We start from the raw sequence: 20,990 nt of genomic DNA, 5'->3' as shown, positions 1-20,990 counted from the left end.
AACCAAAAACACAATAAAACTGGCATTTACATCCACCCAGGTCGTTTCCCACTACAGAGATCTTTATTTCTTCATGTGTCTTCAATCTATTGTCTATTGTCTTTCCCTTTCAACCTGCAGAACTCTCTTTAGCATCTAGTGGTGACGCCGTAATATATCTTCAAAGTTAATTCAAGCATTTTCCCAAAGTGTTTATCAAAGCAGTTCCCAGCTTTATTCTCAATTATTTTAATTCAGAAAGGTGAATCTTAAGTTGATGAAATAATAGTAGTTTATTTCAGTACTGTCATTCTGACTGGAAGATAAGTCACCTGACTCTTTTTAGATAATCACCTGGAAAGCTTTAAAAAATACTGATATCTGAGTCCCACCCCCAAAGATTCCTAAATTCCCAGGTGATTGTAATGGCAGCCAAGGTTGAGAACGGCTGCCTTATAATGCAGGTGTTTTTAGTTGACTTCCCTGTCCTTCACAGTATTAGATTTGTGCTAATCCGTCCAATCTCTGATCCACTCTCTTCTCAAACAACATCATAGATCTGAAGTAGGATCAGCAAGGCCTGAGGATGTGGCTGCACCCTCAGAACGGCTTGCATACATAGTGAGCTTCTAACACAGGAGACAATCTGGCTCACACCTGTTTTTGTAAACAGAGTTTAATTGGAACACAGCCATGCTCATTCATTTGTGTACTGTCTGTGGCTCCTTTCACCCTACAATAGAATTTAAGTAGTTGTGACAGAGATTGTATTTACAAACTATTTACTATATGGAACTTTATAGAAAAAGTTCCATATAGTAAATAGTTTGACTCTCAAATTCAAGCATGCATCAGAATTCCCTGGAGGCTTGTTAAAACACAGATTGCTGGGCTCCAGCCCCAAAGTTTCTGATTCAGTAGGTCAGCTATGGGACCCCAGAATTTGTATTTCTAACAAGCTCACAGGTGATGCTGATGCTTCTTGTCATTTCAACAAATGGTGATGGAAGAACCGCTATGATGCTGCTGTCTGGGGCAGAATCATTGCTCTAATCTTATCTCAGTATTTATTCTCTCAAGAAATAATTATATGTCAGGTTAACTTTCGGGATGCAGCAGTGAATAAAACAATGTCCGTGCCCTCTGTGCTGATTCGGATACATTATGTCCCCTAAAAGCCATATTCTTTAATATAATCTTATGGGGGCACTGATTAGTCTGTTGATTAGGGTGGAAACGTTTGATTAAATTATTTCCATGGAGATGTGGACCCCACCCATTCAGGGAGGGTCTTAATTAAATCACTGGAGTCCTATAAGAGAGCACACAGACAAAAGGAGCTCAGAGCAGCTGAGAGAGGCTTTCAGAGAGATGTTTGCTGACACTTTGAGATGCTTGGAGATGTTTGGAGATGCTAGCCCAGACTTTGCTCCAGAGAAGCTAGGAGAGGACCCTGACACTTAGATGCACAGGAGCTGAAAAGGATAAGAGAGACAAGCCCAGAGACATTTTGGAGAAACCCATTTTGAAATGCAACCCAGGAACAAAGGACCAGCAGACACCAACCACGTGTCTTCCCAGCTGACAGAGGTGTTCAGATGCCATCAGCCATTCTTCAATGAAGTATCCTCTTGTTGATGCCTTGGTTTGGACACTTTTATGGCATCAGAACTGTAAATTTGTGACCTAATAAACCCCCTTCATAAATGCCAATCCATTTCTGGTATTTTGCATAACAGCAGCATTAGCAAATTGGAACACCCTCACGCAGCTTACATCCTGTCAGGGTGAACAGAATATAGATGAATAAACCATGGGAGGCAGAGAAGGGCTGTGATGGGAATGGCTATGATAGACAGGGTGGCCAGGGACAGCCTCTGTGAGGAGGGAAGCCTTAGGAAGAATCTTGAGTGAAATGAGGGAGTCAGCTCTGTAGGTGTCAGGAAGAGAATCTCAAGCAGAAGGAAAAGGAGGTTAGAGGTCCTAAGGGAAACGTGTGTTTGAGGAAGAGCTAGGAGGCTAGTGGAGGTGGGAGGGAGGTCAGAAGCAGTCAGAGAGGGAGAACAGGGACAGCCTCGGAGACCACAGTAAGGTCTCTGAATTTTCTTCTATGAGTGATAATAAATCTTTAGGAGATTTGAGGAGCTGAGTGAAATCATCTGATATACATCACTGCAGCTGCTGTGTAAAGAACAGGCTGTATGGCAGAGAAGCTAGGAGGCTACTGCAGTGGTCTTTTACATTAGAATATTAATAGTACCTTTCATATTTGTAATAGAAAAAGACAAGAAATGATCCAATTGCCCATAAATAGAGGACTCAATGAATAAATTATGATGCAAGGTACCTCTTACAACACCATACTATGTGGCTCTAAAAGGAATGCACAGGAACACAATAAATATCCCTATGGAGGGAAGGGAGAAGATAGTGGCATAGAGAGAAGTGGAAGTTAGTTAGTCCCCCCAGAGTAACTAATAAACAACCAGGAATAACTAGTAAAAGATCGAGAACAACTGCTGGGAGACAATCGTGACTGTCCACACACCATGCAACAATCTGGGTTGGGAGAAATGCCTGAGATCACAGTGTTAAATCTGTAAGTAAAAACTGCAGACCCAAGCCAAGAGCCCCTCCATGACTCATGGCAGCCTAAACTGCAAAGCCTCACTGTGATAGAGAGCAGCACTCTCTGAACAAGTGAATATACCTCAGCCCAGCTCCAAATGGGGTTTTAATTAACAAATGTTAACTGCTCAGTACAAGCTACGAATCCCCAACAAACAGACAGAGGCTTTTGGTGACGACTGACCTTGGAGAGCCAGGGGATGTATCTGTCTTCAGACAGGAAGCCCAAAGAACTGGGTGCTATCTCTGGCCAACAGGTGAATCTGGGGGCCGTGGACTGACCCTGAAAGGGTGCGTTCTGCCCCTTTCTCTCTCTCTCAACCTGGGCAACTCAGTGGAGAAAGCCTCAGCTGTTTTCAGCTCACAGTACTCTGCAGTAGAGAAAGCCTCAGCCATTTTAAACTTGTAGCACTATGACCCAGACAAAGATGGAGATAGCAGAGTCAGAGAAATGAGGAATCTATTTATATGCAAATGACCTCTCTCTAGGGGGTGCATCTTCCCTAAGAGGAAGAAGGTGGTGCCAAGCTCTACTACTAGACCCCAGAGCCTGGGGGAAAACAGCCACGGGCCATACCTCCTTATACCAGTCGGGAGTGACAGGCTGACAGGCGCCACCTGCTGGGCAGAAAGGCACAGGGTGTGTCAATCCTCTAAGACACACCATCAGGGAAACCGGATACTGAATATTTCTTCCTTCTGGGACCTGAACCTGTTCTGGTCTGGGAAAACCTGATTTGGGTAACCAAGGAAACCAGATGCCCAGACAACAGAAAACTACAACCCACACTAAGAAAAACAAAGTTATGGCCCAGTCAAAGGAACAAACCTATACTTCAACTGAGATACAGGAATTGAACCAACTAATGCTAAATCAATTCAAAAAGTTTAAGGAAGATATGGCAAAAGAGATAACGGCTATAAAGAAAACACTGGGCATACATAAGGCAGAAATCGAAAGTTCGAAAAAACTGGCAGAATCTATGGAAATGAAAGGCACAACACAAGAGACAAAAGATACAATGGAAACATACAACAACAAATCTCAAGAGGCAGAAGAAAACACTCAGGAACTGGAGAACAAGACACCTGAAAGCCTATACACAAAAGAACAGATAGAGAAAAGAATGGAAAAATATGAGCAACTCCTCCGGGGATTGAATGACAAAACAAAATGCAGGAATGTATGTGTCATGGGTGTCCCAGAAGGAGAAAAGAAGGAAAAAGGAGCAGAAGGAATAATAGAGGAAATAATGAAAATTTCCCATCTCTTATGAAAGACAAACTTACAGATCCAAGAAACGCAGCATACCCCAAACAGAATAGATCTGAATAGGCCCACACTAAGACATTTAATAATCAATTATCAAACATCAAAGACAAAGAGAGAATCCTGAAAGCAGCAAGAGAAAAGCAATCCACCACATACAAAGGAAGCTTAATAAGACTATGTACAGATTTCTCAGGAGAAACCATGGAAGCAAGAATGAAGTGGTGTGATATATCAAAGAAACGGAAAGAGAAAAACCACCAACCAAGAATCCTATATCCGGCAAAACTGTCCTTCAAATATGAGGGAGAGTGCAAAATACTCTCTGATAAACAGACAATGACAGAGTTTGTGAACAAGATATCTGCTCTACAGGAAATACTAAAGGGAGCACTACAGACTGATAGGAAAAGACAGGAGTGAGAGGTCTGGAACACAGTTCTGGGTGATGGTAGCACAGCAATGTAAATACACTGAACAAAGATAACTATGAATATGACTGAAAGAGGAAGGTTAGGAGCATGTGGGAAACCAGAAGAAAAGAGGAAAGATAAAGACTGGTACTGTATAACTCAGTGAAATCTAGTGTGTTCAACAGTTGTGATAAAATGTACAAATACGTTTTTTCATGAGGGAGAACAAATGAATGTCAACCTTGCAAGATGTTAAAAATAGAGAGGTATTGGGGGGAAAATACAATCAATGTAAACTAGAGACTATAATTAACAGAAACATTGTATTATGCTTCCTTTAATGTAACAAAGGCAAAAAACCAAGGCTAAATGCATATAAGAGTGGGGCATAAGGGAGGGGTATGGGATTCTTGGCATTGGTAATGTCTGACTCTTCATTCTACTTTAGTTTTAGGTTATCTTTCCTTTTGCTGCTTCCTAGCTGTCATGTTTTTTCTCTTTCTTCTTTCTTTTTCTTTTGCCTCTCTACCTTCTTTGACTCTTCCTCCTGCTTTGTGGAAGAAATGGAGATGTCCTTATATAGATAGTGGTGATGCTAGTGAACACATAAATACATGAGTATACAGAAAACCATCGACTGTGTACTTGGGATGGAATGTATGGGGTGTGAATAAAACCATCTTAAAAAAAAAACAATAGGTTGGTGAAGAAACCTTGAGGGCAATATACTGAGTGAAATAAGCCAGATACATAAGGACAAATATTGCAGGGTCTCACTGATATGAATTAAGTATAATGTGTAAACTCATAGACATGAAATGTAAGTTACCAGGATATAGAATGAGGCTAAAGAATGGGGAGCGGTTGCTTATTATGAGCAGAATGTTCAACTAGGTTGAACTTAAATGTTTGGAAATGAACAAAGGTGACGGTACCACATTGTGAGAATAACTAACAGTGCTGAATGGTATGTGAATGTGGTGGAAAGGGGAAGCTCAGAGTCATGTATGTCACCATAAGGAAAGTTAGAGGTTAAAAGATTGGAATGTATAAAACAGTGAACCTTGTGGTGGGCAATTCCATGATTAACTGGACAAATATTAGAAATCTCTTTCATGAACCAGAACAAATTATGACACTGCAACTAGAAGTTAATAATAGAAGAGAATCTAGGAAAAAATATATACCTATTGCAAACTGTATACTACATTGAGTAGTATTTTAATGTTCTTTCATAAACACTAACAGATGTACTATACCAATACTATGAGTCAATAATGGAGGGGGTTGGTTAGGGATATGGGAGGATTTGAGTTTCCTTTTTTTTTTGTCTTTATTTCTTTTCTATAGTAGTGAAAATGTTCTAAAAATTGAAAAAAATTAATTGTGGTGATGGATGCACAGCTGTATGATGGTACCGGGGGCAACTGATTGTACACTTTGGATCTTTGGATAATTGTATGGTATGTGAACAATCACAATAAAAAAAATGTGATAAAAAAATAAAAAACACCTATGGAGGGACCTCTTCTAGGCTATACCGTTAAGTGAAAAAAAAACAACACTAGTACGTGCATTACGATGCCTTGTGAAAGAAGGGGGGATATAAATATATAAGTGTATGTGTATATGTATGTGTATATGTATATTCATACACAATTGAATATATTTTCAAAAAGAGGCAATAGAAGAACAAAGTAAAAAAAAAAAAAAACGCTTACCTACAGGGAGGGAATGAACAGAGTAAAAAGGAAAGCAATGGGAACTAGACCTATTAATGTCCCTTGGTTTATAATACTGACATTCAAACCCTATAAATTATTTACACAATGAAAAAATCATAATTGAATTTTAGAAAGCAATCCCTATGAAAAAAAAATTTTTAATTAAAAAAATCTTTGAAACAAATGAAGTACAGATTACTGGGCCCCTAACTGTATATCCAGAGAATTACTTCAAATGACTTTAAAATATAGATACCTGTCTGTATCTCCCTAGTGAAATATATCCTAAGAACAAAACAAACTTCAAAGAAATCTTAAACTGCATTCAGTCATCTTATTGTATGCAATAATATTGGTATTGGTATATAAAACTATTATATTCACACACTATATTATATAAATAGATAGCAAATAATTATGCTAATATTAACAACCAACATTTTCAGCTTAATAAAAAAGTTTTAAACAAAAAACATGAAAACTATTTATTTTTTTATTTTAATTGAGAATACCAGGATAAACTAATGACTTATTCTTGGGGGAAAAAAAGGATTTTCTAATTCTTTTCACTAAAAAGGCCTAGGAGCAGGAATGATTCAGTAGCAATGAATTCATCTAACACTCAGGCTGCAGACTTTATTAAATACCACTGCCCACTTAAAGAAACCAAGAATACGTAGGAAAATGACTGATGCCAAGTATGGAGAGGAAAATGTACAAGATGAACTAGGGACAGCTTCTTGTGCCAGAAAGCAAGAAAACTATCAAAGACTACTGGGTAGTATCAAAAGGGCAAGGCAGTCAATTTGAAGGGACTACTGCTGGCATGAAATGAGACAAACTGGAGCATCAGAAAGAAGAATGAACTGAGGAATCCACTAAAAATCTATTAAAACTGTTAAACAAAAATTCAGCAAGTCACAGAATACAAGATCAGTATACAAAAAAAAATTGTATTTCTAAACACCTACAATGAACAATCTGAAAATGGAATTAAGAAAATAATTCCATTTATAACAGCATCAAAAAGAATAAAACAGGAATAAATTTAACAAAAGCACAAAATCTTTACTCTGGAAAATAGAAAAATTTATTGAAAGAAATTAAAGAAGGCCTAAGTAAATGGAAAGATATCCTAAGTTCATGGATTGGAAGAGTTAATATTATTAAGATGGCAATACTCCCCAAACTGATTACACATTCAACACAATCTCTATAAAATACCAACTGGCATCTTTGCAGAAACTGGCAAGCTGATCATGAATTCATATGGAAATGCAAGGGAGCCAGAATAGCCAAAACAATCTAAAAAAAAAAAAAGAACACAGTAGTAGGAGTCACACTTACTACAAAGCAACAGTAATCAAGACAGTGTGGTACTAGCACAAGGAAAGATATATAGATCAATGAAATAGAATTGAGAAGCCAAAAATTAACCCATAATCTATGGTCAACTGATTTTCAGCAAGGGTGCCAAGACCATTCAATGGGGAAAGAATACTCTTTTCAATAAATGGTGCTGGGATAACTGGATAGCCACGTGGAAAAGTATGACCTTGGACCCTTACCTCATACCATCTACAAAAATGGATCAAATACTCTTAGAAGAAAACATAGAAATAAATCTTGATGACCTTAGATTTGGCAAAGGATTCATAGATATGACGCTAAAAGCACAAACAAAAGAAAAAATAGTTAAGTTGGACTTCGTCAAAATTAAACATTTTGTGCTTCAAAAAATACCATAAGAAAGTAAAAAAAAAAAAAACACAAAATGGGAGAAAATATTTGCAAAACATGTATTTGATAAAGGACTTGTATCTAGTAAAGAGAACTATTACATCTCAATAATAATAATAAAAAAATAACCCAATTAAAAACAAGCAAGGAGACATTTCTCCAAGGAAGATATTCATATGACCAATACACTCATGAAAAAGATGCTAGGCGTCATTACCCACGAGAGAAATGCAAATCAAAACCATCACAAGATACCACTTCATACCCCACTGGGATGACTACAATTAAGAAGTCACATAACAAGTGTTGATGAGGATATGAAGAAATCAGAACCCTCACATACTGCTGGTGAGAAAGTAAAATGGTACAGCCATTTTGGAAAGCAGTGTGGCAGTTACTAAAGTGATTGAACACAAAGATACCATATGACCCAGCAATTCCGCTCCTAGGTATGTACCCATGAGAACTGAAAACCTATATCCATCCCAAAACCTGTACAGGAATGTTTATAACATCATTATTCATAATAGCCAAAAGGTAGAAACAGCCTAAATGCCCATAATCTAATGAATGGATAAACAAAATGTGGTATATCCATTAAATGGAATATTATTCAGCCACAAAAAGTAATGGAGTACTGATGCATGCTACAACACAGAGAACCTTGGAAACATTATGCTGAATGAAAGAAGCCAGTCACAAAAGACTACATATAATATGATTCCATTCATATGAAAGCCCAGAATAGGGAAATCTATAAAGACAGAAAATAGATTAGTGGTTGTGTAAGGATGGGGTGGGGGGAATGGGAAGATAGGAGGATGATAGCTATAGAGTACGGAGTTTCTTTTTTTTTTTTTTTTTTTAATCTTTAATCTTCATTTTATTGAGATATATTCACATACGATGCAGTCATACAAAACAAATCGTACTTTCGATTGTTTACAGTACCATTACATAGTTGTACATTCATCACCTAAATCAATCCCTGACACCTTCATTAGCACACACACAAAAATAACAATAATAATAATTAGAGTGAAAAAGAGCAATTGAAGTAAAAAAGAACACTGGGTACCTTTGTCTGTTTGTTTCCTTCCCCTATTTTTCTGCTCATCCATCCATAAACTAGACAAAGTGGAGTGTGGTCCTTATGGCTTTCGCAATCCCATTGTCACCCCTTACAAGCTACATTTTTATACAACTGTCTTCGAGATTCATGGGTTCTGGGTTGTAGTTTGATAGTTTCAGGTATCCACCACCAGCTACCCCAATTCTTTAGAACCTAAAAAGGGTTGTCTAAAGTGTACGTAAGAGTGCCCACCAGAGTGACCTCTCGGCTCCTTTTGGAATCTCTCTGCCACTGAAGCTTATTTCATTTCCTTTCACATCCCCCTTTTGGTCAAGAAGATGTTCTCCGTCCCACGATGCCGGGTCTACATTCCTCCCCGGGAGTCATATTCCACGTTGCCAGGGAGATTCAGTCCCCTGGGTGTCTGATCCCACATAGGGTGGAGGGCAGTGATTTCACCTTTCAAGTTGGCTTAGCCAGAGAGAGAGGGCCACATCTGAGCAACAAAGAGGCATTCGGGAGGAGGCTCTTAGGCACAACCATAGGGAGGCCTAGCCTCTCCTTTGCAGCAACCGTCTTCCCAAGGGTAAAACTTACGGTAGAGGGCTCAACCCATCCAACCACCAGTCCCCTATGTCTGTGGTCATGTTAGCAACCATCGAGGTGGGGTAGGCTAATACCCCTGCATTATCCACAGGCTCCTCAAGGGGGCACTACATATTTTTTTTCCTTGTTTTTCTTTTTTTTTTTTTTTTTAACTTTCCCTTCTTTTTTAAATCAACTGTATGAAAAAAAAGTTAAAAAGAAAACAAACATACAATAAAAGAACATTTCAAAGAGACCATAACAAGGGAGTAAGAAAAAGACAACTAACCTAAGATAACTGCTTAACTTCCAACATGTTCCTACTTTACCCCAAGAAAGTTACCTAATATAGCAACATTTCTGTGAACTTGTTCCTACTATATCCATCAGAAATTAACAGACCATAGTCATTCCTGGGCATCCCCAGAACGTTAAATATCTTATCTGTTCTTGGATTATTGTTCCCCCTTCCTTCATTGCTCTCTACTGCTAGTTCCCCTACATTCTACATTATAAACCATTTGTTTTACATTTTTCAAAGTTCACATTAGTGGTAGCATATATTTCTCTTTTTGTGCCTGGCTTATTTCACTCAGCATTATGTCTTCAAGGTTCATCCATGGTGTCATATGTTTCACGAGATCATTCCTTCTTACTGCCGTGTAGTATTCCATCGTGTGTATATACCACATTTTATTTATCCACTCATCTGTTGAAGGACATTTGGGTTGTTTCCATCTCTTGGCAATTGTGAATAATGCTGCTATGAACATTGGCGTGCAGATATCTGTTCGTGTCACTGCTTTCCGATCTTCCGGGTATATACCGAGAAGTGCAATCTCTGGATCGAATGGTAACTTTATATCTAGTTTTCTAAGGAACTGCCAGACTGACTTCCAGAGTGGCTGAACCATTATACAGTCCCACTAACAATGAATAAGAGTTCCAATTTCTCCACATCCCCTCCAGCATTTGTAGGTTCCTGTTTGTTTAATGGCAGCCATTCTAACCGGTGTTAGATGGTATCTCATTGTGGTCTTAATTTGCATCTCTCTAATAGCTACTGAAGCTGAACATTTTTTCATGTGTTTCTTGGCCATTTGTATTTCCTCTTCAGAGAACTATCTTTTCATATCTTTTGCCCATTTTATAATTGGGCTGTCTGTACTACTGTCATTGAGTTGTAGGATTTCTTCATATATGCAAGATATCAGTCTTTTGTCAGATACATGGTTTCCAAAAATTTTTTCCCATTGAGTTGGCTGCCTCTTTACCTTTTTGAGAAATTCCTTTGAGGTGCAGAAACTTCTAAGCTTGAGGAGTTCCCATTTATCTATTTTCTCTTTTGTTGCTTGTGCTTTGGGTGTAAAGTCTAGGAAGTGGCCGCCTAATACAAGATCTTGAAGATGTTTTCCTACATTATCTTCTAGGAGTTTTATGGTACTTTCTTTTATATTGAGATCTTTCGTCCATTTCGAGTTAATTTTTGTGAAGGGGGTGAGGTAGGGGTCCTCTTTCATTCTTTTGGATATGGATATCCAACTCTCCCAGCCCCATTTGTTGAAAAGACCATTATGACTCAGTTCAGTGACTTTGGGGGCCTTATCAAAGATCAGTCGGCCATAGATCTGAGGGTCTATCTCTGAATTCTCAATTCGATTCCATTGATCTATATGTCTATCTTTGTGCCAGTACCATGCTGTTTTGGCAACTGTGGCTTTATAATAAGCTCCAAAGTCAGGAAATGTAAGGCCTCCCACTTCGTTTTTCTTTTTTAGAGTGTCTTTAGCAATTCAAGGCATCTTCCCTTTCCAAATAAATTTGATAACTAGCTTTTCCAAGTCTGCAAAGTAGGTTGTTGGAATTTTGATTGGGATTGCATTGAATCTGTAGATGAGTTTGGGTAGAATTGACATCTTAATGACATTTAGCCTTCCTATCCATGAACATGGAATATTTTTCCATCTTTTAAGGTCCCCTTCTATTTCTTTTAGTAGAGTTATGTAGTTTTCTTTGTATAGGTCTTTTACATCTTTGGTTAAGTTTATTCCTAGGTACTTGATTTTTTTAGTTGCTATTGAAAATGGTATCTTTTTCTTGAGTGTCTCTTCAGTTTGTTCATTTCTAGCATATAGAAACATTACTGACTTATGTGCATTAATCTTGTATCCCGCTACTTTGCTAAATTTGTTTATTAGCTCTAGTAGCTGTATCGTCGATTTCTCAGGGTTTTCTAGATATAAGATCATATCATCTGCAAACAATGACAGTTTTACTTCTTCTTTACCAATTTGGATGCCTTTTATTTCTTTGTCTTGCCGGATTGCCCTGGCTAGCACTTTCAGCACAATGTTGAATAACAGTGGTGACAGCGGGCATCCTTGTCTTGTTCCTGATCTTAGAGGGAAGGCTTTCAGTCTCTCACCATTGAGTACTATGCTGGCTGTGGGTTTTTCATATATGCTCTTTATCATGTTGAGGAAGTTTCCTTCAATTCCTACCTTTTGAAGTGTTTTTATCAAAAACGGATGTTGGATTTTGTCAAATGCTTTTTCAGCATCTATTGAGATGATCAATTGATTTTTCCCTTTTGACTTGTTAATGTGTTGTAATACATTGATTGATTTTCTTATGTTGAACCATCCTTGCATGCCTGGAATGAACCCCACTTGGTCATGGTGTATGATTTTTTTAATGTGTCTTTGGATTCGATTTGCAAGTATTTTGTTGAGGATTTTTGCATCTATATTCATTAGGGAGATTGGCCGGTAGTTTTCCTTTTTTGTAGCATCTTTGCCCGGTTTTGGTATTAGATTGATGTTAGCTTCATAAAATGAGTTAGGTAGTGTTCCATTTTCTTCAATGTTTTGAAAGAGTTTGAGTAAGACTGGTGTCAGTTCTTTCTGGAAAGTTTGGTAGAATTCCCCTGTGAAGACATCTGGCCCTGGGCATGCATTTGTGGGAAGATTTTTGATGACTGATTGGATCTCTTTGCTTGTGATGGGTTGGTTGAGGTCTTCTGTTTCTTCTCTGGTCAGTCTAGGTTGTTCATATGTTTCCAGGAAATTGTCCATTTCTTCTACATTATCCAGTTTGTTGCCATACAGTTGTTCATAATATCCTCTTATAGTTTTTTTAATTTCTTCGGGATCTGCAGTTATGTCACCTTTTTCATTCATTATTTTGTTTATATGGGTCTTCTCTCTTTTTGATTTTGTCAGTCTAGCTAGGGGCTTGTCAATCTTGTTGATCTTCTCAAAGAACCAACTTTTGGTGATATTTATCCTCTCTATTGTTTTTTTGTTCTCTATGTCATTTATTTCTGCTTTAATCCTTGTTATTTCTTTTCTTCTACTTGGTTTAGGATTGGTTTGCTGTTCATTTTCTAGCTTCTTCAGTTGATCCATTAGTTCTTTGATTTTGGCTCTTTCTTCCTTTTTAATATATGCGTTTAGTGCTATAAATTTCCCCCTCAGCACTGCTTTTGCTGCATCCCATAGGTTTTGGTATGTTGTGTTCTCATTTTCAGTCGTCTCTATATATTTAGCAATTTCTCTTGCTATTTCTTCTTTAACCCACTGATTGTTTAGGAGTGTGTTGTTTAACTTCCAGGTATTTGTGAATTTTCTAAGTCTCTGATGGTTATTGACTTCTAATTGTATTCCATTGTGGTCAGAGAATGTGCTTTGAATAATTTCAATCTTTTTAAATTTATTGAGGCTTGTTTTATGTCCCAGCATATGATCTATTCTGGAGAAAGTTCCGTGAGCACTAGAAAAGTATGTGTATCCTGGTGATTTGGGATGTAATGTCCTGTAGATGTCTGTTAAATCTAATTCATTTATCAGATTGTTTAGGTTTTCAATTTCCTTATTGGTCTTCTGTCTGGTTGATCTATCTATAGGAGAGAGTGATGTGTTGAAGTCTCCCACAATTATCGTGGAAACATCAATTGCTTCCTTTCGTTTTTCCAGTGTTTCTCTCATGTATTTTGTGGCACCTTGATTGGGTGCATAGACATTTACGATTGTTATTTCTTCTTGCTGAATTGCCCCTTTTTTAGTATGTAGTGGCCTTCTTTGTCTCTCAAAACATCCCTGCATTTGAAGTCTATTTTATCTGAGATTAATATTGCTACACCTGCTTTCTTTTGGCTGTAGCTTGCATGAAATATTTTTTCCATCCTTTCACTTTCAGTTTCTTTGTGTCCCTGTGTCTAAGATGAGTCTCTTGTATGCAACATATTGATGGTTCATTTTTTTTTGATCCATTCTGCGAATCTGTATCTTTTAATTGGGGAGTTTAATCCATTTACATTCAACGTTATAACCGTGAAGGCATTTCTTGAATCAGCCATCTTATCCTTTGGTTTATGTTTGCCATATTTTCCCCCTCTGTCTATTAATATCCTTTATTGTACCCATACCGAATCTCTTTAGTACTGAACCTTTGTCCAAGTCTCTCTGTCCTTTCTTTGTTTCTCTGTCTGTAGGGCTCCCTTTAGTATCTCCAGTAGGGCAGGTCTCTTGTTAGCAAATTCTCTCAGCATTTGTTTGTCTGTGAAAAATTTAAGCTCTCCCTCAAATTTGAAGGAGAGCTTTGCTGGATAAAGTATTCTTGGCTGGAAATTTTTCTCACTCAGAATTTTAAATATATTGTGCCACTGCCTTCTCGCCTCCATGGTGGCTGCTGAGTAGTCACTACTTAGTCTTATGCTGTTTCCTTTGTATGTGGTGAATTGCTTTTCTCTTGCTGCTTTCAGAACTTGCTCCTTCTCTTCCGTGTTTGACAGTGTGATCAGTATATGTCTCGAAGTGGGTTTATTTGGATTTATTCTATTTGGAGTTCGCTGAGCATTTATGATTTGTGTATTTATGTTGTTTAGAAGATTTGGGAAGTTTTCCCCAACAAGTTCTTTGAATACTCTTCCTAGACCTTTACCCTTTTCTTCCCCTTCTGGGACACCAATGAGTCTTATATTCGGACGTTTCATATTATCTATCATATCCCTGAGGTCCATTTCGATTTTTTCCATTTTTTTCCCATTCTTTCTTTTATGCTTTCATTTTCCATTCTGTCATCTTCCAGGCCACTGATTTGTTGTTCAACTTCCTCTAGTCTTGTACTATGAGTGTCCAGGATCTTTTTAATTTGGTCAACAGTTTCTTTAATTTCCATAAGATCATCCATTTTTTTATTTAGTCTTGCAATGTCTTCTTTATGCTCTTCTAGGGTCTTCTTGATTTCCTTTGTATCCCATACTATGGTCTCATTGTTCATCTTTAGTTCTTTGAGTAGCTGCTCTAGGTGCTGTGTCTCTTCTGATCTTTTGATTTGGGTGCTTGGGCTTGGGTTATCCATATCGTCTGGTTTCTTCATATGCTTTAGAATTTTCTGTTGTTTTTGGCCTCGTGGCATTTGCTGAACTTGATAGGGTTCTTTTAGGATTTGTAAACCAATTGAAGTCCTTATCTCTAATTTATCAGATCTACAGCTTCGTGGGGTACACTTTCTCTAACTAACCAGCAGGTGGCATCCACGAGCCACCTGTTCTCCAGAAGCCAGTTCTCCCCTGCTTAGCCTTTTTGGTGAGTGGGGAGTGAGTCTTGTGGGGTCCAATTGGTGTGCCAAGCTTGCGTGTGTAGTTGGTGTTGCCTGCCCTGTATATGGGGCGTGTTTCTGGGCAGTCAGGGAGGGGGGTGGCCCTAACAATCAAATCTCCCTGGTGATCCTAGAGTTTTAAAGCTGCTGCAATAGTCTAATCCTTCAGTTCAGTCCTGCCACAGTTTGTCTCTGCCAGTGACCCACAAGTCCTTGGTATTGGCGTATGGCTCCTGAGACTTGCAAGTGGGCCCCTCTTCCAGGCTGTGCACCCCGGGTCCTCTGTTGAGGGATGACTGTGCTATGTCACAGGTGAGTGCCGTCCCCCCAGGGCAGTTCTGGGCTGCTGGGCTGTGTAGGGAGGCTCCCAGTCTGCTCAAATGATGGCTGAATGGGGCTTTGTTAATTCACACTGCTCCACCTTCCCAACTCTGGGACAATCAGCTGAGGTTGCAGGGAAGGCTAATGTGCACGCCCAGTTTTGTGGTGTGTGCCTGTTATTTGAAGCACTTCCGTCACACTGGGTTGTGTGGGGCAGCTCTGGGCTATGGGGCTGGCGATGGGCAGGAGTGTTTCCTGTCCACCAGGATGGTGGCTGTGAGCGGACACCCCCCTTTTCTTGGGAAGTTGTGGTGTTTAGTGAATTTTCTCAGCCACTGGATTATTGCGTTTTGTCTCAGAGCTCTCTTAGTTCTGCTCTTGACTTGACCTGCCCAAATTGCAAGTCTTTGAAGGTTTCTTTATTGGGCTTCTTAGAGTAATTGTTTTAGAAAAAGAAAAAAGGATTAAAAAAAAAAAAAAAGGGCCCTCCTCAGAGATCTAATGGGTTATTGAAATGCTAAGAGACAAAGCAACCAGGGCCATTAAGGAAAAGTCCACAGGGCAGAGAGATCAGCTTTTCTTCAGGATTTGCATATGCGCCCCAGGGCCTGAGCTCTGCCCTTCCCCTTTCTATGTTCACCAGAACTCCAAAAATCCTCCGCTTTTATTTTGGAGTTTTTCGTGTTGTTTTTTTTCTATGCCTGTCTCCTCTCTGCTGGGCTGGCTGCTCTCAGATTCTCTGGTGTCTGGTCTCAGTCTATCTATGGTTGGAGTTTGGATCAGTAGAATGAGTTTCTGATAAGGGCTGCCACTGCAGTTCTCCCTTCTCCTTCCTGGAGCTGACAGCCCCTCCTCCCACGGGACTGAGCATGGCAGGGAGGGGCGCGGGTCCCCTGGCCGCAAAAACTTACAGATTTCGCTGATCTCAGCAGTTCCACGTTTTCATGAGTGTTGTATGAAGTATGCCCAAAGTCAGATTGCTCTGTGGTGTCCAGTCCACACAGTTCCTGGCTTTCTACCTACTTTCCTGGAGGAGTAACTAAAACATACAGCTCACCAGTCCGCCATCTTGCCCCGCCTCCCCCCAGAGTTTCTTTTTGAGGTCATGAAAGTGTTCTAAATTCAACTGTGGTGGTAGCTGCACATATCTGTGAATATAGTAAAACCAATGAATTGAATACTTCAAATTTGTGAATTGTATGTTATGTGAATTATATCCCAACAAAGCTGTTAAAAATAAATAAAAATTATTCAATTGAGGAAAAAAAAACAAATCAATTAGAAAATGAGCAAAAGATATGAAATAACATTTCAGCTAAGAGGATATACAGATGCAAATTAAGCACATGAAAAGTTGCTTAACATCATGAGCCACTGGGGAAATGCAAATTACACCACAGTGAGCTATCACTACACAGCTATCGGAATGACTAAAGTAAAAATAGTGACTACACCAAATGCTAGTGAGGATAGAGAAACTGGATCACTAATACATTATTGATGAGAATATAAAAGTGTACAGCCACTCTGAAAAATATTTTGGCAGTTTCTTAAAACACGCTAAACATGCAACTTCCATATAGCCTAGCAATTGCCCTTCTGGGCATTTATTCCAGAGAAATAAAAATGTATGTTCACAAAAACCTGTACACCAATATTTTAGCATCTTTATTCACAATAGCCAAAAACTAGAAAAAAAAAAACAGATATCTTTCAGTGGGTGAATAGGTAAACTACGGAATATACATGCAATGTGTGATGGTTGGAAGCTATCATGTACCCCAGAAAAAATCATGGTCTTAAAGCTAACCCATTCCTATGGGTGTAGAAAATTGTGGGTGTGACCTTTTGATCAGGTTATTTCAGTTGAAGCATGCCCCAGGTAGGTCTTAATGCTCTTACTGGAGTCCTTTGTAAGAGGATGAAAAACAGAGAGAAACATATAGAAGACATAGAGAAAAGACTCAGAAGCTGAGAAAGAAAGCCACAGATGGAGAAGCCAGAAGCTGAAAGCAACCAAGCCTGGTAGAGGCAGGAGAGACCAGGAGACCCGCCATGTGCCTTGCCATGTGGCAGAGAGCAGAGGATCGCCAGCAACCTGTCTTCAAAGTCTAGGTATCATCTTGATGATGCCTTGATTTGAACACTTGCACAGCCTCAGAACTGTTAAGTTGTAAGTTAGTAAGTCCCCATTGTAAAAGCCAACCCTTTTCTAGTATATTGCCTATGGGAACTTTAGCAGACTAAAGCACCATGGAATATTATTTGGCAATTAAAAGAAACAAACTATTGACACATGCAACTATCTAAATGAATCTCGGAGAGTTATACTGAGTGAAAAATGCCAATCACAAAAGGTTACATACTATATAATTCCATCTACATAACATTCTTGAAATGACAAAAGTTCAGAAATGGAAAACAGATTTGTCATTGCTAAGGGTTAAGGAAGAGGTAGAGATGAGAGGGAAGAGAAGTTACTGTAAAAGAGCAACATGAAAGATCCTTGGATAGAAATGTTCTAAAACTTGACTGCATTAAAGTCGATATCATGATTGTGATATACTATACTTTTGCAAGGTATTACCACTGGGAGAAATGGACTAAGCAGTACATAGAACCTCTCTGTATAATTTTTTTTACAATTGCATGTGAATCTACAATTATTTCAAAATAAATGGATTAATTAAAAAATAGCCACTGAATTATATATTTGAAAGTAGTTAAAAGGGTAAATATATATATATTTATATATATATATATATATACATGTTACTAGAATAAAAATTAAAAGATAAAACAGGACTGTACAGCACAGTAAACCCTAATATAAATGATGGACTATAGGTAATAGTACAATATAAAAATGTTCTTTCATGAATTATAACAAATATACCATACTAATGCAATGTATTAATAGTACGGTAATAAGGGAACTCTGTATTTTATATATTTTATGCATGATATTTCTGTAAACCTACAACTTCTCTAACAAAAAAAATTATTCATTAAAGAAAAATAAATCTTGATGGGCAAGGTTTACACAGTGGAAAAAAAAGTAGAACAAATATGAAAAGCACAACACCCTTAAAAGTCTATCACGAATTCCAAGGGAGCAGGCAGCTAAATAATACTGCTGTGTCTTTTCTTACTTTTTTTGCCTGATAAAGCTTTACATGTCCTTCAACGTACAACTCGAACACTCCTCTCTCAGTGATGTCCCCCCAACTTCCGGGTAACACTCCATTTACTGTGACACCATCTGCTATCAAGGTGCTCACACCATGTTCTAGAACAAAAGTTCTCAAACCTTAACAAGCATCAGAATCAATCACCGGGGCATTTGTTGAAACAGATTTTTGGCTCCTGCCTAGATTTTGACAGAGGGATTCTGATTCTGGAGGGAAGCTCAGGAACTTGGATTTATAACAGCTTCCCAGATGATGCAGGTGCCGTGGGCTCACGGCCTACCCTTAGAGCAGCACTGCCATGGTGCACTGTGTGTGTGGCTGCCGCCACAAGACTGAGAGCTTCTATTTTTTTAAGAGGATTTGAAGATCTTACTCTTTTTTGCTTCTTTTTATCAGCCTCTTCCTGTAAGTCTCGAAGGGATCTTTGTACAAGCTTCATGTTCAAGTCCTGCTCTTCTCTGTATTCCTGCTGAATATGGTCTATCTTCTCTTGGAGGGCTTTTTGCAAAAAGGCTCTAATTTCCTGCTTTGTCTTCTGTTTCTTTAGTTTATCCTGTTCATTCTCAAGTTTAACCTGTGCATTGTCATTTTCCTAAGGTGAAACAAAAATGAAGATAATGCATCACTACAGTTGGACAAAACAAGTTAACGCGTTTCATTTAAGAGATGAGAATAGGGGTTTCTTGGAAACAGAAACACAAATCTGGATTTAAAGGGGCTATTAAAACAGATAAAACTTGCTGTTTTCATTGCTGAGTCAGCAACAAGGCTTTGTGAAAATCATTTCATTGTTTGTGTGTGTGTGTGTGATTATAAAGTAATGAATTCTTGTAGAGTTCAGAAAATGGAGAAGGTATAAAGAGAGATCAGCTTTAATCCCAGTACCTGTCACTCACCACCACCCTCCACCTTTTAGTGTACTGGCTTTTCAGTCTTTATTCTTCCCTGTACATCTACACATCTAGATTTGGGTAGATTATTAAGCAGCAATAAGAGGTTAAAAACAGAAATGTGTACATCAGCTAAATATGCAAAATTAAAATTTAAACATTTTGTGGTTTGTTTTTTTAATATTCTACCACCCCTACCATTTTCTTATCTTTCTGACCCTCCTGGGTGGCTATTTCCTGGTTAATCAAGCAGTTTTACCTGGGGCACAGATGATCTTGGGCATTGTGGATTTGGTAGAAAATCTGGAAATGTGGAAACTGAGGTGTTCATCCTCCCGCCAGAGGCAGCGGAACCTTCCTGGATAATGTAAGTACTTGCCCAGCAGCTGGGACAGGAGATGACTTCACAACAGTGGGATGGGACACAGTCCCAATTTAGCTTGACTTAACTGAGACTCAGAATAGCCATGACTACCGTGATTACTGGTTTGCAAAAGGGGAGTACGCTAGACTTTTCCATAATGCTTTATGCAGTAAATTTTCACTGAATTGTAAGGGTCAAAGGAGATAAGTGAAAGTGCTCTGCAGATCTAAAGAAAAGCAAATGGTATCAAACATGAAAGTCACTGGATGTGAAGTCTCATTTTTTAAAAAATGAGATTAACTACACCAGGAGGCAGCAATCAGCCGAATCCAGAATATAAGACAGAGTGAGATGGACAGAGAGAATTGTTCGAGATTAAAAGAGACGTAAAAGTAGTTGACTACATGTCTTGGTTTGGCCAGGATAGTTCTAGTTTTATATGTGTTGTTTTGACAAAACTGAGTAATAGCATCCCTTTAAATCTCAAATCTGTGCTGATATGAATAACAAACAGCCAGTCTTCCCAAGAGAGATGTTTGGATCCTAATTTAAATGTAAAATAATTTAGACAATGATGGAAATTTGAAGCTGATTTTAGATGATAAAAAGGAATTGCTAATTATTTAAGGTCTGTTAACAGTATTGTGTAAGAGAATGTCCTTATTGATGTTGTTGAGATATAAATTTATGCTGTATCTAAAGGGAAAATGATATAATGTCCAGGATTTCCTTTAAAACATAAAAATGGGAAGAAGGGATAGAAGAAACAAATATGACAACTGTGAGAGCTGCTGAAGCCAGAAGATGGGTACATGGGGGTTCACTGTACTCTTCACCTTTGTGTTTATTTGAAAAAGTTCATAATAAAGCACAAAAAAGAGGGAAAATTACATAATATTCTCAAAAGGACAAAATAATAGTGAGAGAAGCTGTCAGTGCTTGCCAGGAATTAGGGTTATGGGGAGGGTGTAACTATAAAGCAGTAACATGAGGCAGTTTTTTGGGGGTGACGGAACAGTTCTGTATCCTGATGGTGGTGGTTACATGAATCTATACACTATGTGATAAAATTTTGGGAGCTATACCCCTCTTCCCAAAGGAGTACATTTAAAAACTGGTGAATTCTGGGTAAGGCTTTAGTTAGTTAAATAAGGAAAAACTTTAGTTAAAAGTATTGCACCAATGTTAATTTCCTGGTTTTAATAATGCTAT

At 38.4% G+C, this 20,990-nt stretch overlaps 1 protein-coding gene across 4 annotated transcripts in view; it reads right to left on the bottom strand.

Moving 5' to 3' along the window:
- CFAP53 (cilia and flagella associated protein 53) overlaps positions 1-20,990 on the bottom strand; it is a 77,298-nt gene that overhangs the window by 9,644 nt on the left and 46,664 nt on the right. For all 4 annotated transcript variants that reach the window (XM_037806250.1, XM_037806247.1, XM_037806249.1 and 1 more), the window contains one exon: positions 18,898-19,116. In XM_037806250.1, the coding sequence (XP_037662178.1) occupies positions 18,898-19,116 (219 nt within the window). The remainder of the gene's footprint in view (positions 1-18,897; positions 19,117-20,990) is intronic.

Source organism: Choloepus didactylus, chromosome 16, assembly GCF_015220235.1.
Source record: "Choloepus didactylus isolate mChoDid1 chromosome 16, mChoDid1.pri, whole genome shotgun sequence".
NCBI lineage: Eukaryota > Metazoa > Chordata > Mammalia > Pilosa > Megalonychidae > Choloepus > Choloepus didactylus.
Note: the sequence above shows the minus strand (reverse complement) of the source record. Positions and strands in the feature narration are given on the sequence as shown.